Source organism: Passer montanus, unplaced genomic scaffold (genome assembly GCF_014805655.1).
Source record: "Passer montanus isolate IOZ18808 unplaced genomic scaffold, ASM1480565v1 scaffold27, whole genome shotgun sequence".
NCBI lineage: Eukaryota > Metazoa > Chordata > Aves > Passeriformes > Passeridae > Passer > Passer montanus.
The window spans coordinates 2,532,680-2,553,861 of NW_024367372.1; the positions used below are offsets into that span (position 1 = coordinate 2,532,680).

At 41.6% G+C, this 21,182-nt stretch overlaps 1 protein-coding gene across 3 annotated transcripts in view; it reads left to right on the forward strand.

The window, feature by feature from the left end:
• The window catches only part of AKT1 (AKT serine/threonine kinase 1), a 75,795-nt gene extending 55,027 nt beyond the window's left edge, over positions 1-20,768 (forward strand). For 2 of the 3 annotated variants that reach the window (XM_039712623.1, XM_039712625.1), the window contains 7 exons: positions 419-487; positions 1,204-1,329; positions 2,441-2,569; positions 6,769-6,983; positions 14,188-14,275; positions 18,802-18,904; positions 19,438-20,768. In XM_039712623.1, coding sequence (XP_039568557.1) covers positions 419-487; positions 1,204-1,329; positions 2,441-2,569; positions 6,769-6,983; positions 14,188-14,275; positions 18,802-18,904; positions 19,438-19,517 — 810 coding nt within the window. In that variant the 3' untranslated portion in view covers positions 19,518-20,768. The remainder of the gene's footprint in view (positions 1-418; positions 488-1,203; positions 1,330-2,440; positions 2,570-6,768; positions 6,984-14,187; positions 14,276-18,801; positions 18,905-19,437) is intronic. The other variant, XM_039712624.1, reaches the window with a different exon arrangement.
• Positions 20,769-21,182: the final 414 nt, after the last annotated feature.

Here is a 21,182-nt window from a genome sequence, read left to right on the forward strand (position 1 = left end):
ATATGTGTGTTTCATATGAGAGTTCTTGCAGCCAATGTGGTGAAGCCTTGTCCTCCAGGGTTTGGTTCAGGCCTCTCTTCTGTCAGTTGAACCTGTGGCCAGAGGAGGAGACTTCAGCCACTGTTGGTACACTTTGAGTCCCTGTTAATGGGCCAGGGCTTAGTTTTGCAGCATTGTAGGTGATGATAGCTTCTGCAAGGTATTTGTTTGATGTTTTATTAAATTTATTTAGTGAAATAGGTTGGCGGTGAATCAGTCCTCAGCTGCAACAGGAAAATACAAGTATTATATAAGATTTAAGGACAAAAAAATTCACTAAAATAGAAAACTTCACGTCTGCTTCTGAAAATCTATTAAAAGTGCTTTTCTAACTGTCACTGTGATCTATCTTCTAAGTTTTGGTTTAAATCTGTTTCAGGCTTTAAAGTATTCCTTTCAGACACACGATCGCTTGTGTTTTGTTATGGAGTATGCTAATGGAGGGGAGGTAAGGGAAATACAATAATATTGAATACTTTAGGATTTTCCTGTTCTACTGTTAATTTTGCTTGATATTATTTAGCTAAGGCCCATTTTTGCAATTCTAATTAATCCAAGTTGTCCCAATTAAACAGAGCTGTTCACAGGTTTAACTAATATGAAGAAGTAAGACTCTTAATTTTTTCAACTCCATTTTTAGAACATAGAGGTTTTGGGCATAGGTTCATATTTTACATGACAGCATTATATTGTGATCTGACATTTAGAAGTTCAAGAAGGCAAGGTTGCTTTCTAGTTGCTCTAGCTGTCAGACAAGTTTTAACACTTAAATTAATATTGTGAGTATACTTGGAGGGAGAGCTAGAAACTGCTGACTGCTATTACAGTCAGGAACGAAAAGTTGGAATATTAATATTTCTCTTAAATCATGCATTAGGCTCTAGTTTTAATATGTAATTGTAGTTCAGTCAAATACAGTTTTATAATTTTCTGAACCTGTAAGACTGTAGTACATGAACTGGTTATCAGTGTGTGTCTGTGAATATGAGACATAATTATCTAATCATTTAATTTATGATGCTTTTTAACACATTTGGGAACACAGCTGGGTGAGGGTGGGAAGGGGTTTTCTCTTAGTCGATAGCATCTTTCAAGTAGGATGGCTTGTGAACTGCAAGACATGATTCAGAAACATTTAAAGTTAACAAATTACTGTTCTTGTAGTTGTTTTTCCATCTGTCAAGAGAGCGTGTCTTCTCTGAAGACCGAGCTCGGTTTTATGGGGCTGAGATTGTTTCAGCGCTGGATTACCTGCATTCAGAGAAGAATGTGGTTTACAGAGATTTGAAGGTACGTAGAAAAATCATTTTCAGGCTTTTGGGGTTTGCCTTTTTGTTTGTTGTTAAAAAAAGCAAATGATCCTGAACTATTAAGAAATCCTTTCCTGACTGAACTTTGTCCAAACTGTTGTTGCAGCTGTTGGGCTGGACTTTACAGGATGTCTAAACCCTTTGATAGTCGAAGAAGCTGCATAAGGCATTTATTGTGACTCTGGCAGCATTTCAGAGAACATGAAGGGTTACTGGGCTACAGGGGTTTCATTTTCACTTGCCTCCTTAAGTTCTGAGAGAAACTTTGCTGGTGCTTCTGCACGGTGGAACATAATCCTGGTCTTACCAGAGAGATGGAAGTTCACACTGCATGGATGTTGTGCTTCCTTGCAGTGTGCTCACATCATCTTCATAGTAGCTGCTTGCAGTTGGAAAACTGCCTATGCTTCAAGTTACTCATTTGTTTGGTTAGCACAGAAGGGGAAAAGAAACCCCAACCAAACAAGGTATCTCAGGGCAAACGAACTTGAGAAATTCTTGAGGAAAATGCAACAATACACAGAGGAAACAGTACACAGAGGAAACTGTCCTAATACCTGGGTGACTTTCTAAAATATTAGAGGCTCGGGGGATGACTCCCATGTGCTGAGTAAATGTATATCATGATTCTCATTTAAAGAGTCTCTTGGGAAGTGGTTCCTTAAACTTGCATATGATTTCTGTTTTATTTATTTTATGCTATTGCTTACTGGTACAGATTATTTAATAAAATCAGATAAAAACAGGAAGTTGTGTGAGGGGGAATATTTACTATACTTTCTAAAGAACTTGTGTTCTTTTGATGATGATACTGTAGAAGTATAAATACAATGTTTGTGTTCTGAGTTCTTTCTGTGTATATGGTTGGTTACCCCAAGACTACAAATTAGTTACTTAATGTTCCCTAAAGAACTGAGAAAAATGTTACAAATGTATATTGCATTTTACATGCCCTGGCAGCTGCTGTGGCTCTGACCCCACTGAGGATAAGTTTCAAAACTGATCTGCAAAATTTACCTCTTTGATTATTCTGCTCAGGATTAGTGTATGTTACAGGTAATCATGTCTTTTAATTTGGCTTTTCTTCCCAGTTGGAAAATCTTATGCTGGATAAAGATGGACACATAAAAATAACAGACTTTGGACTATGTAAAGAAGGCATCAAGGATGGAGCAACAATGAAGACTTTCTGTGGCACTCCAGAGTATCTTGCACCAGAGGTAGTTTATGTTGGCTGTTGTGTTAAATTGCCTTCTTTCACGCCTTCCGTGGTAGCAGTAGGAGTACAGAATAATTCCTGTGCCATGATGTGCTCATGCTCTAACTGCTGTTATATAATTACACATCCTGAGACTCCTTTATTCATCATGATCTGGAACACATCTTTAGCATAATGATACATGATAATTTTTTGGCGGGGTAGTTTCTTCCACTTGACAGAATATGTACATTTTACTGGAACAGTGCTTGTTTCTTGTATCAGATACATAATTTTAAAAAAAGCCCTTTTAATCACTTCAAATATTTCATGATAGATTGTCTATTTTGCAGCTTTCTATGTGTTTTCCTATTTGAAAGGTTATCAGTAGGACTTCACTTGAGAAGTAGAAGTATTGTCCAATTCTTTTACTATTTGAGGACAGTAAAAGGTGACATGCTTTCAGAAACAGGACAGACCAAGCTGTTTCTCTATTATTTAGCATGGCATGCATTAAAAGTGCTGACTGTTTTATGACTATAAAAGCACAAGATATTTCTCAGTGTTAATTTGAGTACGCCACTTTTGAGGAAATAGAGCCAGGCAGGGTATCTCAGTTCCCAAACAGTTTTGGATAATTTTTTTTGTTCAGATTTTTTTTTTCCTTTTCAAATGCTAAATTCAAATGCATGTTTTCAGTTTTGTTCATGGGAGCACTCTTGAATTGTGCAGCAGAGGTGATGGGGGTGAGTTAGGGGCGGATGAAAAGTGAGGTCGGGTTGTAGGGGTGCGCGTACGCTCGGTGCTCAGAGTTGGTTCCCCTGCTCATGCTCTGAGCTGTGTGGAAGCAAACTCCTGGACTCGTGGGGCACGAAGCCGGGGCCAAGGTGGGGTGCCTTGCACGAGGGCTGCTTCCCTTGCAGTGGGGCTTTGCTTCCTGTGGCATTTGTATTTCCTTCCTGCTCGGAGCACACGCAGAAGTCAGCCTTGGGCTGCTGGCAGGTTATGGATTGTTGGCACAACTTTCCTGTGAGTTGGGAGACTTGAGCATTGCAAACCTGCCTTGAATTGAACTGTGCAAAAGTAACAAAGATGGAAAACCAGCGTGGAGGAGGAATATTTCTGCTGCAAGCTGATGTCTTTGCTGATCAGTGCTTTTGTGCTCCCTGCTTTCATAGTGGTGGCAGCATGCTCTTGGGTTTTGTTTGGTTTTTGTTGTGTTTTTTTTTAACTCCCAGCTGCTTTCAAGGGCCTCCAGTCCTTTGTAATAATGAAGAACATGGGCACCTGTCGAAGTAGCTTGCAGCAAAGAGGCGGAGCCAGTCTCATGATGACTGCCAGCTTTTCCATGGATCACCAGAAGTCTTCAGTGAATCTAAATTGGGGTCCATGCACCACAATTTGAGATTTACTGATGCAGAGAGTAATTAGCAGCATGACAGAGTGTTTATTATTCATAAACATGCCTTTTATTTTAGCTTCCCTCTTAAAATCAATTGCTGAACTTCAGTTTCTCATCAAGGATTTTTGTGAGGATGCTAAAAATATTTATTGTTTTGGTTTTTCCTAACTTGGAATGTGGGGATTCCCTGTGCAGGCAGTTGGACTGTTCCTTCTGTTCTATTACTTGCTATTATTTTTTCTTTTTTAATATTTATGATGAGTTGGCTCATCCAAAAACCCTGAAGGACAAATCCTTTTGATTAACTCAATTCTCTCCCTTACTTGCAAATCCCATCTGTGAGTTGGAGTGTTAAATTCTGGGGAGGTTTTTGTCATCTGGTTGATAGCATGCAAAAATCTGGAAATTGTGTGCAAATGATCTTCCATGCATTTAAGGTCATATATCCTTAAAAGCAGGGGTGTCAGTGCTGCTGTCTGCATTTGTAACTCGAGTCCAGCACAGCAGTGTGTCTGTACAGTTGTTGCATCGTTGTTTTTAGGTTCATACTGGAATCTCATGCATGGATGACAGTGACTGAGCCATGTCAGCTTTGATGTGTCAGATGCATCAATGGCTGTGATGTGTACAGCTGTTCTGCCTTCTCTTTGGAATTCCATCTCACAACAGTCTAGAGCTGCTCGTTAAGGAATTATGATCCCTTAATTTAAGTGAAATGACGTTGTTACTTTACTGCTCCCCAGCTATCCAGTGTCTTGCAATAAGTCATGGATGAGTGCAATATTTTTTTTTGTTACGGTGCAGTTTTGATACTCACACCATTGCTCTCTTTTATGCAATCACTAATATGATGATATGCTTGTTGTGCTAAAGAACTTTGAAGAAATAAGCATTTTATATTCTATTTTAAATTAATGGAGGTGAGGGAAATCATTGTAGGTAGTAATCTAGTTTATAATACAGAGTATTAATACATTTTTTAAAGTAACATGTGAAGTGTTTACTGCATTTCAGAAGCACCTGTAACATTAACTACATGCACAACAAAGGCCTCTCTGGTTTTCTTTTTTTTTTTTTCAGTCTCTCCTATTGCATCTCTTGCAGCAGTTTAAAAAACAAAAATACAAATCGGAGGCCGTGTGAGTGTTTTATTTTAGGCAAGCCAAGTGTAGGGGAGTGTGAACAGGAAGCGCTGGGTGAGCGGGGTGACTCAGAGCGGGAACTGCATTGTCACACAATCTCCGTGAGCCGAGGGCTGCCGTGCCTCGGGAAGGACGGGGCCGGCTCCTGGAATCGCAGCCGGCGGCAGCTGTGCCGGCCGCGGACATGGAGGGGGCAGCTGCACAGCCAGCTGTCGTTTGGTGTGAATCATACGGCCGGGGAAGCTGGAAATAGACCGACGTGGGGTAATCTAATACCTGGCAGCCTTTTGATTTTTACTGCAGGCCCTCTCCCTCGTTCAGATAATTAAGGGGAATAATTAGTGAATAAAGAGAGGCAGAGTGCAAACAGTTGTTATATGAAGTGCCTCGATGCTTCTTTTTTATGTGCAAAACCTCTATATCAAGATTTGTAAGGTGTAAAGATCTTGCTTTTGGTAAACTTGCACTGACTTGGGCTCTTTTACCTTTTTAATTTTGTATGTTAAGTATTCTGAATTGCAGGAATGTAAAGCTCACACAGACACTGTCCAGTAAGAAAACAGGATGGGGGTGCATTTGTGGTTCATGCTCGTAGCAAGAGTAAGCAGCTCAGTGCAGGCCCGTGCAAGGAGTAAAGATGATAACTAAAACCTGAGGACAGGGTTTGGAACATGAGATGTTGGTGTCAGCTACAGACAACTGCATAGGAGACACAAAGTCTGGAGAAGTCCTGGTAACATCCACTGCACAGGCCACAAAACACTCCCCACTGCCTTCAGCAACCCACTGTGCAGCAGATCAGAAATGCTCTGTGGCAGGGCTTTTCTGGAGCAAGCAGGAGAGGTGGAGAGCGCTGCTGGGGTCCCAAGTCTCTGCACAGCTGCTGCTTTGCTAGCCCAGGGGAAGGGAAGAATGGACTGTGCTGGGCTCCTTTTGCTGTGAGACCTGGCAAGAAATCCACCCCACTGACTGTTCCTGTGTTTGCAGCCCTCTGAGCACAGGCAGGAGTGCCTTTGGAGCAGGGCAAAGGGTTGGAGGGGAAACATTTCCAGACAATTTGGCTGCCATTTTACAGCCTTAGAGCTGGTCAAATGTTACAAGTGTGGTTCTGGCTCTTAGTGTTTCACATAGATTAGTCACTGAGTATTTGTGGGTGGTCTTTTAGGATGTGGAGAGCCACCTCTTTGGGGTGCAGGTTGGTAAGAAGATGATGAATATGTTTGGCTTTTTGCTTGTGAAGGAGCAGGTTGATGGCCTTTTCTCCCTGTACTGGCTCCTTGGTGGTTTGGGTTTTTTCTAAAAACTTGAATCCCGTTTGGAACAGTTTGTGATGAATAAGTGAGAGTTTAACAGCTAGCTCTGTAATGTGAGAACAGTTCTTGGCCTTTGGACTCTCAAAGGTTGTGCTTATCATGACTATAACATGAGGGAGGATGGGAGAAGGAAGACAAGGAAGCTGCTGTAACAAACCTGCTACCTCCTTTTACCCCCTCTGCTCACTCAGAGCGGTGAGCATGGATGCCAGTTCTTTTCACATGGTTCTTCTGCAAATACTCTGCTGGTAGATATGGCTGTGTCATGGAAGATGGACTTGCTGGGGTGAATTTTGCTTCATAAGTTCTGTGTTCATGCCTGGTTTGGGAGTATCTTCTAAAGCCTTTTCCTTACAATCTGCAGGTTCTGGAGGATAATGACTACGGCCGTGCAGTGGACTGGTGGGGTTTAGGAGTTGTGATGTATGAAATGATGTGTGGCCGGCTCCCTTTCTACAATCAGGACCATGAAAAGCTCTTTGAACTCATCCTTATGGAGGAGATCAGATTTCCACGCACATTGTCACCTGAAGCAAAATCCCTCTTGTCAGGTTTGCTGAAGAAAGATCCTAAGCAAAGGTGAGGCTGTTGCTTAATATTGGCACTTTTTTAAGGTATTTGAGACAAAATTGTAATTTAATTTTTAATCCATTCAAATTGATTATCCAAGAAGATGCAGCAAATGGATCTGCTCATATATTTTAAACTTTTTAAATGAGCTGACAGCGTAAATAGTGACACGAAGCAGCTTTGGTGCTAAACTTCAAAGTATGGTGGCTGCCATTAAAGTAAAACTATAGCCTGGGAGAAAGAAAATTAACTCTACCTTTGGCTCTAATGAATCCAGTGGCTGCTGGGATGCTCTATATCAAATGCTTTTGCCTTCTGTTGCAGTTGAGACTGCTATCCCTTTCCTGAATTTTTGTCTAGATCTGTGCCAGTGGTTTAGCGTCCTGCTTTGGACAGTAGGTGGTGGTGTTTGTACCATGTTTGTAGTGGAGTTTATACCATGCTCAATTGACTTTTCCCATTTCCTCCTTTTGTTTTTGTTTTTCTTTTATTGCTGTAATTTTTTAAAATAACCCTTGATTTAAAAACAGAAAAAAAAAACATTAAAAAACCCCTAATGGCTAACAAACAAAAAATGAAACAAGATCCAAAAAGGATGTTGACCTTCACAGAGATAAACATCAGTTTAAAAACCTGCCATCTTGTCAACCCAGACATTTTTAAAACAAATAATGTCGTGACTCTGCCCCTGATCTCCTGTCCTGAACCTTCCACTGTTAATAGGCCCCAAATAGGAAACCTTTCATGTGAGGTGCAAGCAAAGAATTCCGGTTTACTTTCTGGTATTTGTTTAGTCTCCATGCATCTGTGTGCACATAGTAGGAAAATGGGATTTGCCACTACCTGGATACTTGGAGCAAGGATTTCTGTCATCACTGTAGGCTATTTCCTTCAGTATTTTTTGATGGAGAATCCTGTTGGGAGGTCTCGTAATGCAAATGCCCACTTTTAATGTTGGAGGATTCATCTTGGTGGTGCTGTGGGGAGCGGGGCAGGGCTGCAGCCCAGAACGTGGCCAGCCCTGTGCAAGGTGGCAACAGCTGCACCCCTGCTGAACCTGGCGCCTGCGAGGGGACCTCCAGGAGAGGGTTGAGTAATTGATGAGCAGCCCCAGGCTCTGCTCTTCGAGCCTGGCTGCAGCCCCTGCCAGCAGCATTCCTGTCCAGCAAAGCGCTGGGTTAAATGCAATTGTGACCCTTTCATAGCTTATTCAGGTGGGGCCTTTCAATCACTGGGAACACAAGCAGCATCTGCTGCAGTTTGTTCTTAAAGGAGCATCTCTGATGAACCAAAATGCAATTTGTTTACAAACAAAGAATACCCACTCGTTTCTAATTACGAGATTTTCCCAGTGCCAATAATTACTCCACAATATGCTCACTTTATACAAATAGCCACTTCTTCACATGTATCTTCTGCAGGCTTGGAAGCAGCACTGCTCTGATCTGGTGGACAGATGATTTTCATGCTGCTGATAGAAATAACTGTTGACTAGACAAGCCTGTACAAATGGCTTTTTGTAATTATGCCTAATTATGCTGGTGCTTCCCAAGCTTTTTTGGATCATGGACTGTTCTTAAATACTGGTTTCTCCCCAGTCACTGTTCCCATAACTTTTTAACTGAAGCTGTGGTTCAGCAAATCCCCTGCACTTTGTGACATTTCAGGCAGCATGGACACCTGATCTGGAAGCACTGGAGGTAGCAGTCCTGCATCCTGCCCTTGCAGTGTTATGTTCCTTTTTCTGGGTGGTCTGGGTGCTGGGGAGGGTGCTTGGCATACTTGGTGGTTGACTCACAGTGTGCTCATGGAGCCATATGGACAAAAACCAGCCAGAGAGCTACTGAAATACATTCACTGAAAAGTTACATAATGTGTGATAGTGTGCTTTGGGGAGCCACTATGTAATTCAACAGAAATGCCAGTGGTGGACAGAAGTTGGTGTCATTGTAATGTTTGTGGCAGAAAGCGTGAGAATTGGCAGCATAACTTTGGATGAACTTCAGAGTGAGATGGAGGAGGCAGCCAAAACCATGAGAAAAAGGAAACTGGGAGATGTTGTCACTTCCCCTAAAATCATCAAAAAAAACTGACCGACCCAACAATAAAGGTTGATATACTGAAGCTTAGTGCCAAGGATACTTTAGGTTAAATATCAGGAAGCTAGGTAATTGTGATGTCTATCAGTCACTTAAATCTTCAAAATGACCTGTTGTACCTGAGCTGGATATATGAAGCAGTGTTAGCACACTGTGTTCAGTAATACCAGACTCCCAGGCATATGGAGAAAATGTGAAGAAAAAGAAATTGCATTCTGCTTTTAATCATGGCTGTTTTCTAAATTTGGTCATATGAAATCCATTTTGTAAGAGAAAAGGAATTTTGAAGTTTCTTTTGGGATTGATAGAAGTTTATTAATCTTGTAATGTGAGCCCTAATTTTCCTAAGAAGGAAAAAATCTATTCTGTAAATATTTCCTGTTAATGTGACCTGAAATTCCCCTTTGCTGCTTTGTGACATGGATCAAATGAAGGAAGGTAATCAGAGCATTTTTTCATACATGAAACAACAAATTTTTTACCTTTCATTGTTCTTCCTGTGGCTGTGGAGACTGCAGCCTGTGAAAGTGGGCATGGAATAGAGCACCCTGTGTAAACAGGCTAAGTTTAGATGGGTGGGTGGGTGGGTTTATAATCAGTGTCTTGCAAGCTCTCAATCTTGGCAGGTTTTTAACTTGAGAGAACTTCAGGATGGTTTAATCTGAATTTGGATCATAGGATTTTACTACGTGCCTTAGTCCCTGTTGTAGGGCAGGGTTGTTCAGCCTCTCTCAGGTGGGGTTTGTCACAGGCTGCTTCACCTGCCTCTGTGGTGCTCTTGGACCTTGCCATTCAGCAAGAATGAGAGGAAGATGATGCAGCATTCCAAAAACACTTGTTCAAAACTCTGATGACTTCAGAGAGTTGCAGTTGTGGCTTTGGAGAGCTGAAGGTCTTCCCTGGGACCTGGTGGTCAGTTCTTGCAGTCACATGGAGATCTGATACTCCATTCTTCCCTAGCCATGATGGTTCTTTCCATATCCACATGAAAGTTTGGTCGCAGATGTTCAGGACTGTCAGAGTCGATCAAGCCCTTACTTGTATAACTCCTGGTTTTTTCCCTAGTGAAAGGAGGAGATTTGTAGTTAAGCTGTGTGTCTGTGTCCTCCCTGCTGCTCTGCTACAGGAAGGTTAGGTGGCTCTTGAGCACCCTTGCCCTGAGGCCAGGGAGGTGTGCAGCCCTCACAGCCACTGCTGGTGTTGGAAGAGTTACTGGTCCTCTTGGACAGCACACTTGGATGCCTTGTGGACGTGCAGAGTTTTGGAGCCACACGTGACAGGTGACTTGTGTTTGCTTTGAAACGTGTGTGCTTGAGTAGGAAGGTGCTTCTGTCTCCAGACAGCTTCAGGGTCCTGTGTATCAGCTGAAGTGCAAAATGCTCAAGTCTTCATGTTTCACCAGGGGCTTTGAGACAGGCTGAGATTTAGCTGTTGTGTATGATAATTTTAGTCTAAATCAGTTCTGTCCACAGCAAGTTAGACAAACAGTTCTCCCACAGAGATCTAAATTGAAGCTGAGAAAAACATAAAAGGGAAGTTTAAAGAATTTTTTCTCCCAGCTTTCCAGAAATTACTATTTTAGAGACTTCCCAAGCTTCACCAACCTCAAACATGACTCCTCTCGATTCCTGATGTTGTGAAGTGGGAGCTTTTTCAGTGCTTTCTGTATCTACCATGTTTGTGTCATATCCATGTGGTTAATGAAGAATGGGGAAGTAATGCTCAGCAAAAAACTGGGAGTTAGCTGCATTAGGCTTTCTAAAAGTGTTAATCTCTGAGCAGGAAAGCACCCAAAGACTCTGTGTACAGGGCTTTGGGAAGAATGTGGCCTTTTCCTTCCAAATATGGAGTCTTCAAATCGTGCTCTTCTCAAAGCCAAAGACAGCTTCTCTGTGCTGATAGTGCCAGTCACAGGAAGCTGATGTGGATGGAGCTCCCAAATCCTTCCTGTGGCTGTTAGAAGCCTCTGAAGGTAAGGGCCATAGTAAAACAAGCTGCTGGTGTCCATCTTGGCTGTATCAGAGAGGAGAAATAGGAGTCTGTGTGCTCAGAGCTGCAGAACACCAACAGCCTTTGCTGGGCTGTTGTTCTTGAGCCTGGTTAGGGATGTTTGTGCCATGGTAGAATCAGGTTTGGAGGCAGGGTTGACTCAGAGAAATCATGTGAAGACAGGGCTGGAAAACTAGAAGTGTGCAGGTTTCTTTTTAAAGAGCTGGGAATGGACCTGTGAGCTGAGCACTGTTTACTTCTACAAGTAAGTGGGCAAGTAGAGATACATTATTTTTCATGTGATCCACTTATTGCAGTCTTCCTATGTGTTTACAGAATATATTTATATATGTTAAAAATACAGTACGGCAAATTTTTAAAATTATTTCTATATGATATATCTGTGGAATGATGGTTGATTGCCCTCAGTTTATGGAGCACAGACATTTGTCATTAAATGGTTAAAGGGACTTAAAAGCAATATGCAGTTTCATAAAAATTTAAAATGTGCAAATAATTTAATTTTAATATTGATGTTGCACTTTATTAATAATTTTCACTTTTGAATTTAACTAAAATAAGAAAGTCTCTCAAGTGTAGATAGAAGTTAAATGAATAACCAGAATTGTTTGGTGGTTAGATTTTGAGGGATGTTTTCTCTTGCTTCTCTTTAAATTGTTTTTTGGCTTCTATACTTTCTGTTCTATTGCTTTATATACTGTAAATTTCTGTAGCTTTTTTGCTTTTAAAGTCCTATATATTCTATTTTTGGTTCTGTCTGAGGACTTAAATGTGCAGAATTTAACTTTATTATCCAGGAATCTCTTCAGAGCTCTTATTTCTGCTGCATTTTATTTATTGCATGTCCCTATGAAAGACAAACCTGCTGCTCTTTACATTCTCACTGGTGTTTAACCATGATTTTTGTGTTAGTTGCCAATTTAATTGTGTTGTCCTTGAGACAGACCTTTCATAATAATTCTGGAAAACAAAACTGTGTTTTGGGATAAATCCATATCCAAAATACGAGGTTTCTGTTGTTTTTGCCATTCACTTTGACTGGATTTGTGTCATTTTTGAAAGGTAAGTAAAACATCTGGAGTCTTTCTTGGCATTTCCCTGAATATGTGTTTGCCCTTCATGGAACACAGGCTCGCGTTAGATAACATATTCTGCAAAGCACTTGTACATGGCTGCAGCCAGCCTTCCTGCCTGCTTCTGCAGAGCACATCCAGGTGCTTCTTAGCCCAGAGTCACTGCCGAGCTCCTGTGCAGTCTGTGGATAGAGGATTGACTCCACCCTCCTCATCAGCCATCAGCATTGTGCTGTGGAAGCAACAAGGAGCCTGGCAGAGACCTGGCAAAGCCACTACACCTGGAGGGAACCAGCCAAGAAGTGATTACTCACTGAGTTTGTTTCTGTTCCCAGGCTGCCCTGGAGATTGTCTCTGTTCCAGGCTGTTCTGCAGCTGTACACAGTGCTGCCAGGCAGATGGGAGAGCCCTCATCCAGCTTGGTTTGGCCCCTGGGGCTCTAGGGTGGACTTGGGTTGGTCTTAGAGCTCACCTGGGGAGTAGAAAGTCACCCAGGTACTGGAAGGCTGGGGAGCTGTTCCACAGCACATTTCCTAAAGGGTGATAAGGAGCAAACCCCTTAGGTCACTGTGGGACTGTGATGGAAGGGGGCAAGGAAGCAGGCACAGCCCCTGGACTGTCAGGCACCTGTGCTGCTGGGTGCCTCTGGTGCAGCTGTGGCCTCTGCCAGTCTGCCTTCTCTGCAGATGCTGCTCAGGCATGGCCGAGGGGTTGAACGCATCAGGATCCATTCCCAGTGAGCACTGAGAACAACGTGTCACAGTATTTGACTTTTCCATGCTGAACTGTCATCCAGTGCTGTCCCAACAGCATTGTGCTTTCATGCTGCATTCCAGAGCATGCAGTGTCCAGCTGTGAAAATCCCACTTCAATGGGTTTTAGTACAGCCTTCATATTTTCTCTGATATTTTGAACCAAACTCCTCCCCTCTATCTGCAGATAATCATGAACTGGGGCATGGGGTTACCACAGGTGGCCCAGAGGACATTCAGGGCCAGATGTTGAGCACAATGGATGAGGCCTGGCCAGGTCTTGGCTTCAGGCCCAGAGAAGAGGCCTTGTCCCTGATGTCTGTAACAGTATAACTCTAGCCTGGGTCTTCTACAGTCATTGCTTCAAGCTCTTGAATTGGGGTCAGTATCTCAGTTTGCCAGTGGCACCAGGCATGGGAGAGCAGGCAGATCCTGGAGATCAGCTGGGGTGAACATGGTAACACCTGAGCATTGTTTTGACCTTGTTACCTGAGTCTGCTGCTGATCACCCAGTATCTGTTTTGTTTTCTCTGTGCCTCCTTTGCTTGCAGATGTGGTTCAGTCTTTTAGAGACCATTTTAACCTCCGCAGCAAAATTTAAGCATCAGTTAGCTCAACACTGCAGCAAAACTGATTGCATCTATAAGCTGTGTGGACAGTTTTATTTTGGAATAAAAGTGCTTTATCTTGATATACCTCAAGTCAATAAAACACCCTTTGTGCTTTCCTGAAGCCAAGGAAGAGGAAAGATTTGCATATGCTGTGATATTATCATTGCAGTTGTCAACTGTTTTCTTTAATGGAAATTTAAATCAGGTTGCATAAATCAGTTTGCCTTAAAAAGCCTTGTCTCTCTTTCCCTTCAAATTCAGTTTTCCTGCTGGCATCACTATGCTCTAGAGGACTGTAAGGGGTAGTTGCATGTTAATGTAGAGAGAAGGATCTGTGGCTCAGACCTTTTACTTTACAGGATCTGCTGTGGTCCCAGGACAGCATCATTCCTGAAAGGCAGGTTTTTTGAACAGTGATTTTTTTTTTCTGTGTCTAAGAGAGACATTTTTTTCTAATTCTGTTTGTTAGCCTGTTTTTAAATCTTTTAGTGGAACTGTGTTGAAGCCTAAAATAGACCCTGCACAAAAAACCAAACACACAGCAAATGCTAGAACTGCTCCCAAATGCATTATATAAACTCAGAATTTCTTCAGTACACTGCAATAAAAATTGTATTAGAAAAAATAACTGTACTCAAACATTTAATTACTTATTTTGCCTCCTACAGGTTAGGTGGCGGTCCTGATGATGCCAAGGAGATCATGCAGCACAAATTCTTTGCTGGCATTGTTTGGCAAGATGTATACGAGAAAAAGGTATTTATACAACTGTTCTCCCAAGGTGTATTGTAGCTGTGGATGTATCAAATGTTTCAAATTTTGTCGCTCTCTAAAGGTACACAGAAACCCTCCACAGAAAAGGTTTGTAGTTGTTTTTAGCAACAACTTAAAATACTGTAATCAGATTACTTCTGGGTTTTTATTTTGCAATGATAGGAGTATCTCTTAATGAGATACATGGTTTTATGGCTCAATAAATAGGATGTAATCAAAATAGCTTCCAAATTGAGAGAGTATATAAGCTTTTAAAATGGCTTTTCCTATGAACTCTTGCTGCCATTGCTTGTGTTGACTGATGCATCCCTTGCAATCCCAGAGTTGCTGCTGGTTCCTGAGCATCTGTAGCCAAACTTTCTAGAGGGAGAAGTAGAAGATGGGCTTTTCTTTCCTGTTGGATTTTTCCTACTTTTTCAATCTAATGTTGTCAGCATTCAAGACAAGTCCAGACAAGTGTAGGCTCTTACATCAGTCCAAGCCTAATTCTGTTTTTTGTGTGTGGCAAAGGACTGATACGAAGTGTCTGCACTTCATGGGTTTTCTTTGAGACCCACTGGGTTTGTTGGCTTTTCAGTGGGAGCCACTGAAGTCAAAGAGCCCAGCCCTTCCTGTAAGAATGTGTTTCATCAGTTTTGTGCCTCACTGCCCCTTATTTCTCAGATAACTATTTCACACCTCCCAGATGCCCTGCTTTGTACTCTAAGGGTGGTGTGCTGTTGTCCTCTCAAGTTCAATCCTCAACAGCCGCATTTTCATAACACTTGTGAAATGCAGCCAGACGTGGGTCTGCTGATTCAAGGCTCCCATCTACTGGTGCCACACGATCTCGGTCAGTCCCAGCCTTTCCTGAATTCCCTCAGCAGTCCCTCCTGGTGTCAGATCTCATTTGATCTCTAAATACAGTTTGGTTGTCCCTCCAGTTGGTGGGAGCAGGTAAGAAACTTGGCAGAAACCGAGTTTCCATATTGTAGTGGGGGCATTGTCCAGTGCCTGTATACAGCTACAGAGAGGGCTCTGTTTCCTTCTCTTCTTTCACTTCCTCACAGATCTGTGTGCCTAAAAGAACTGAAAAATCAGCAGACAAGTTTTTGTGCCTTGAAAGTGTGGATAAGACGTTAGGACCTCAGCCCTTTCAGAGCATCCCTTGAGGGAGAGCTGCATGCAGTCATGAGGGCAGGAGAGAGTTCCAATGGAGTTTATTCAGTATAATGTGAAAAGTAGATCTGAACTCCTATTCTAAACAGGAAGTTGTCCCCATTTTCACCCAGCTGACAAGCTGAATGTTTGAGGGTTTGCTGGGTTTGTGCAGGTAAAAGGTAAAGGTAAAAAGCTGACAATGGGGCTCAAATATTTTGAGTAAAGTTATTTGTAGTTTGGTAGTAGTCCCCAGTTCCCTGAACAGAAGAGAAATCACACAAGCTGGAGGCAGTTTTATTTATCCATAGGACTGAGAAAGCCTTTATAAATTGTTCCATAGTGGTAATGATTGAGATTATTCTGGAAACTCTCAGGAAATTTGAAATATTTGCATCTTTTAGAGAAAACTGTGTGCTAATTGAGACTGTTCCTGGCCTTGGCCTATGCAGGGAGTCTAGACCCTGGCTTTGGTCATGTCCCATTAGTGTTTGCAGCTGAGGTAGGCACACTGTGCAAATGGAGAGCCTGTGAGTAGTTGCTGCCTACATTCTGGGGGTCCAAAGAGGGCCTTGCAGCATTTACCTGACATGCAGTCCCATGGATTAGAGATGCATTTTGTCAGCTGCCAAGAGGTGTTTGTGTGCTAAGCTTGGTTCCTCACCATCTCCAGTAATGCTGGGCATGTGCATGAGTATGGGCTTGGGTAATTCAGAATGTATGCTTTGTAATTAAGCTTTTTGGAAACATAGCTTTGCTTTAAATTATAAGGAGCTTTGAATAACTGGGGTTGCCCCCTAAATTTAAAATGTTTATTAGGCTCACTTGGAAGAATGCTGTCTGACTCTGGTGCAGAGAAAGGTGCAGTTTAATTTGCAGCATTTTGCCCACCCACAAGCAAAACATACTCCATGAGATTTTAATCACACGGGGATTTTTTTCAGGTCCTTTTTCTCTCTTAAACCAGCATGAGCCTGTGGGTACCAATGCTGGTCTGCAGTCGTGGGAGGCTACAGGTGGCACCTCCCTGCCAGTTGAACTGCAGAGCTATTGCAGTGACAGCTTTCCAGTAAAGTGACATATTTGCTTGTTAAAGCCAGCGTTGGAGCTTTCTGCGGCTTCCCCTCTGTTTCCAGCTTAGCGCTCAGAATTTGACAGCTAGGGGGAAAAGATGTCTTGTGGGTGCATCATAATCTGTCTCAAATTGCTTTTAACAGATACTAAAATAAAAAGGAAAATGATACAGGCAGCGCTAGCCCATTCCACATGTGTGCTGGCTTGGGATTGCTGCTCCGAGTCGCTGCAATGTGCTCAGTTCAGGTGGCTGCTGCAGTGCCCAAGCCCTAAATCACTCCGAGCTGTGCACAGCAAGCAGAGCAACTGGGGGCACTGTGAGTGCCAAAACCACCATTAGCTTAAAAGGACAGATAGAGCTTCACACACATGCACAGCCTGTCAAACCCAGGGTTGCTTTGGGAAGGAGGCAGAAACTGCTGCAAGGAGAGAGAGAGAATAGTTACATGAGGAAGAATCTTCCTGCTCCACAGGGCTTTTATATGCAACATGCTGGTGTGATTTGATTGAGAAGTGTTATTAACATTATAATATAAAGCATTCCCTCTTCAATAGCTTCAGGGGACTGCAAAGCTCATAGTAATTTCTGACTTTGGGATATCCTATTTCCTTTCCCTTTTTAAATTCAGGACATAAAAACCGCTTCTAAGGACCTAATACTTTTTTGTAAGGGTAATGTACCCAGCTCCTTTAAGCCATTCTTGGGCACAGAGGATTGTGAGTAATTGGGAAAAAAAGATGATGAATATATACTGTAATTGTGTTCTCTTAAAATAAACAGAGCTTTTATGCTCCTAAATTTTTAAGGATTGATTTTAAACAGGAAATGCTTCTTTGTATGTGGGAACACTGCCATGTGTATGCATTACATTTCTTACAGTCTTTGCATTGGAAATGAACGCATTTGATTAGATTGCTGTTTATAAGACAGGACACTGTTAGGTGCTCTCAAAACAGATCAAAAAGGCCGTCCTGGTGATAGGGAGCTTGAAAGTTGACAAACAAATGATTCTTCACATCCAAGCAGGAGGCAAAGTCAGGGGTGGGGAAGAGGTGTTTTGTGTATTCAGGATTTGCTGATGTTTTCCAGGTAGTGATTTCTGTTGGTGTAGTTCTTGTTTGTACAAATGCAGAAGTGCATGTCTTGGGGTCACTGCATCATTCCAGTTGGAGCAATTTGCCATCCACCTTGCTAAATCTCTCCCTGCAGTTTTGGATTGGAAGCTTGGCACTTCCTCAGTCACGCTCCTGAGCTGCTGCCCGGTGTGGCTGTGTGCTATTAAAAGGTGGCCACGCATAACCCCGGCACTGTCCCTGTGCTCAGGAGGGCTCAGAGCCCTGTTCACATCCTGGTTCTGTCCCCCCATGCAGGGGAAGTGGGCAAGGTCTGAATCCCAGCTCCAGTGCCCTCCAGAGCTGTCCATGTTCCAAGAGTGTGCATCTGTATGCAGCCAGCTCCCCATCCCGCTTCCCAGGCGCGCTCCTCCTCCAGCCCCAGTCAGGCAGCTCCGCTCCATCTGGAGCTGCTCTTGCCAGAGCTTGCCTAGGTACACATGGATGATTTCCAGCCTGTCTGCCTGAGTTTCAGGAATAAACCCCAACAAGTGCAGCTCCTGGTGTAGCAAGAGGAGGATGTTCACTGCTGACTGGGCTCAGGTTTTTGTAAGCACTCCAGGTTTTCAAAGTTCAGAGTTGACATCAAACTGCTTTTGGGGACCAGGAGTATTAAAGTTCAGTGTTGCTGCTGCCTTGGCCTAGATTCTGCTGGGTTGGTCAGACATCCAGTGTGAGCTGCGTGGGCACAGTAGTGCTGTAGCTGAAACTTTTTGGTGAATATTAGAACCCTTGTGGTGATACACAGGATTAGCTCATAAGTTTTATATCACTAAGTATCTTTCTTACTCATTTTCATCCTCCTTAAGCATAAATCTGACTAGACAAGGTTGACAATTTCCATATAATTGTGGGGAACTAGTATGTGTTGTTACTTTTAAACACTGGTCAGCATGGTATTACTTGAAGAATTTTTAGGATTCTAAGTTTTCTTTGTGCAGTTAAATCCTAAGGAAAAAAATGTCTTAAATGCCCCATAAATAGTAAGTGCACACCTAAGTAAGTATTCTTACTGTATATGCTTCCTTCTTTGGGACTGGTGATTTTTAGACATTGTAGAAACGTACAAAAGACACTTATAGCTTATATAAGCTACTTATAGTAGCTTATAACTATGTCAAATTCTGCTTGTTACAAACAGCATTGCAAGAACCTGTAAATTGACACTTCTTTTCTTTCCTTAGCTTGTACCTCCATTCAAGCCACAAGTTACATCTGAAACAGATACAAGATACTTTGATGAAGAATTTACAGCACAGATGATAACAATCACTCCTCCTGACCAAGGTAAAGTTTTTCCAAATGTTTCCCACTGTGTTCTCCACACCACCAGAAATCATTTGCTATGATGGGTCTGTTCAGCCCATATGAAAAAAGTACCAGTTTAAACTTGAGGGTTTTCCATATATATTTGACCAAGAAGTTGGTAAAATGAAAAACCTGCTTAATAAGAGTGAACTTATTTGTACTATGGTGTTTTCCAATCTGCACACTCCCACTGGAAATCAGTAGTAATAATGTTTAGCTCATGTCCATATTCATATGCACTGTGTATATGCAAGCAGCCAGTTGAGCACAGGCTCATCAAAATATTGTATTTTTGTGATAACTGAGCATGTTTGATGCTCTCAAATAGCAATTGCCAGAAATGCAGAGCAGTGAGCGTGGATTTAGGCAGTGCAGCTCCTAGCAATTTTAAATGGACACCTGAACATCTATTTTCTGAAATAACTTTACCATGCATTATCTTATTGTTGATTTGCTGAAAATAAAACTAAAGGTAGCTAGTGTTACCTAATGGGTTTTTATTCCTCTTTCAGATGACAGCATGGATTGTGTAGATAATGAGAGAAGACCTCATTTTCCTCAGTTCTCCTACTCAGCCAGTGGAACCGCTTAATGTTTTGCCATTCAGAAACAAAACAGACTGCATTTTGGGGACCTTACGTCAATGGACACTAGAGAACTTTCTATATTATCAAGTTACAAACTGTGTTTGTATTACGACTTAGATGAATTTGTAGGAAGCCTCACAGATTCTGTATTTAAAACAATTCTTTGATGCGTTTTTGAGAAGGAGAACAAATCCATTCTTTAAGTATTACGTCAAGGCTTTTATGCTGAATCACCATAGGTTTTTAAGAATATACACCAAAACTGTTTACTTTAGAAATAATTAAGGTATTCAACATATCAGCAACTCTGACCAGAAAATCCCCTTATTTTATTTATTTCATACAGTTCATTATCTAAATACAGAATCTGCACTCTGATCAATTAGATTTATAGAGGAAGATATAAGACGTTAGTAGCTAGTGCAATAATATAAGCAACAAAGTGAACAAACTCTGGAGGGTTAAGGTTCAAACTCATTTTGGACAGCAGTGAAGTGTCATCCAACTCCAGAAAACCAACTATAGGAACAGCATTAATGGCCTCAGTGAGGTAAATCAAAAAGCAAAAGTTATTTTTGTTATAACATCTGCTACAAGACATTACATATCAAACTGAATCCGCTGGGATTGCCACGCCGTACAGATGAGTATTTCATTCTAGACAGTGCATTTAATTATTCCGTTTGCATAGAATCTAGGAATACTTCATAGGATTGGCTTCTCAGAACCTAGAAAACGCTTGATTTACCAATCTAATATGAAAGGCAACAACACAAAATCACCCACTTCCACCACTGTACAGAAATACCACACAGGTCTAAGTGAGAAATCATCCTCATGAGCAAGTCAGCCAGACACGAGTACATTTGGCACTGAAGTAATGACTTGTTGCCGCTTTTTTTTTTTATGAAAAAATATATGAATATATATAAACACTTAATGAATTTTTGCATCATGCCAGATCATTTCTTCTTTCTTGAGTGTGCATTAAAGGTATCAACCAACAGTTCATGGTGCCTTCTCACTCTTGAAGATTCAGTTTAACAGTGTTTCCCATGTATAAAAAAAACTAGGTTGAAACTTCATATGTGTTTGAATAATAATGGTGTTCAAAAAGTGAACTCTTTTTTTGTTTTTCATTTTTAATCTTAGTGGGAAATTCCCCACACCCTATTTTTGTTGTATCATGTTTCTTTGTAATTTTCATAAAAGCAGTCTTATTCTGTCTCTGCTGCAAATAAAGTTATTCCATTGTAGGTTGCGTTCTTTAAATTGCGCTCTTTTTTTTGTTTTTTTCATTCTCTTGATTGTATAAAAAATTATGACATGTATTCCAGTTAAGTAGCATTTAATATTTTTATTTGAAAGTAATTATATTATGAAAACTCCCATTCCCCTCTGTCAGACACTGCAGTGCTTGCACAAAGAGCCCATCATCTTGACTTTTTTTTTAACAACATTCAACTCTAGTAATTTTACTCATGGTATGAAAGTTTCCCTCCAAATACTTAAATAAAATTGCTTTAACAAGTTAGGTTCTTATTTCTTGTGGTAGGAGCCTTCTGATTATGTAGAGATGCAACAACTGCTCCAGTTTCTCAAGTTTGATGTGCCTATCACTGAGGGATTCATGTTGTTCTGTTCCTCCTCAGTTGTTTCATCTCTGTGCT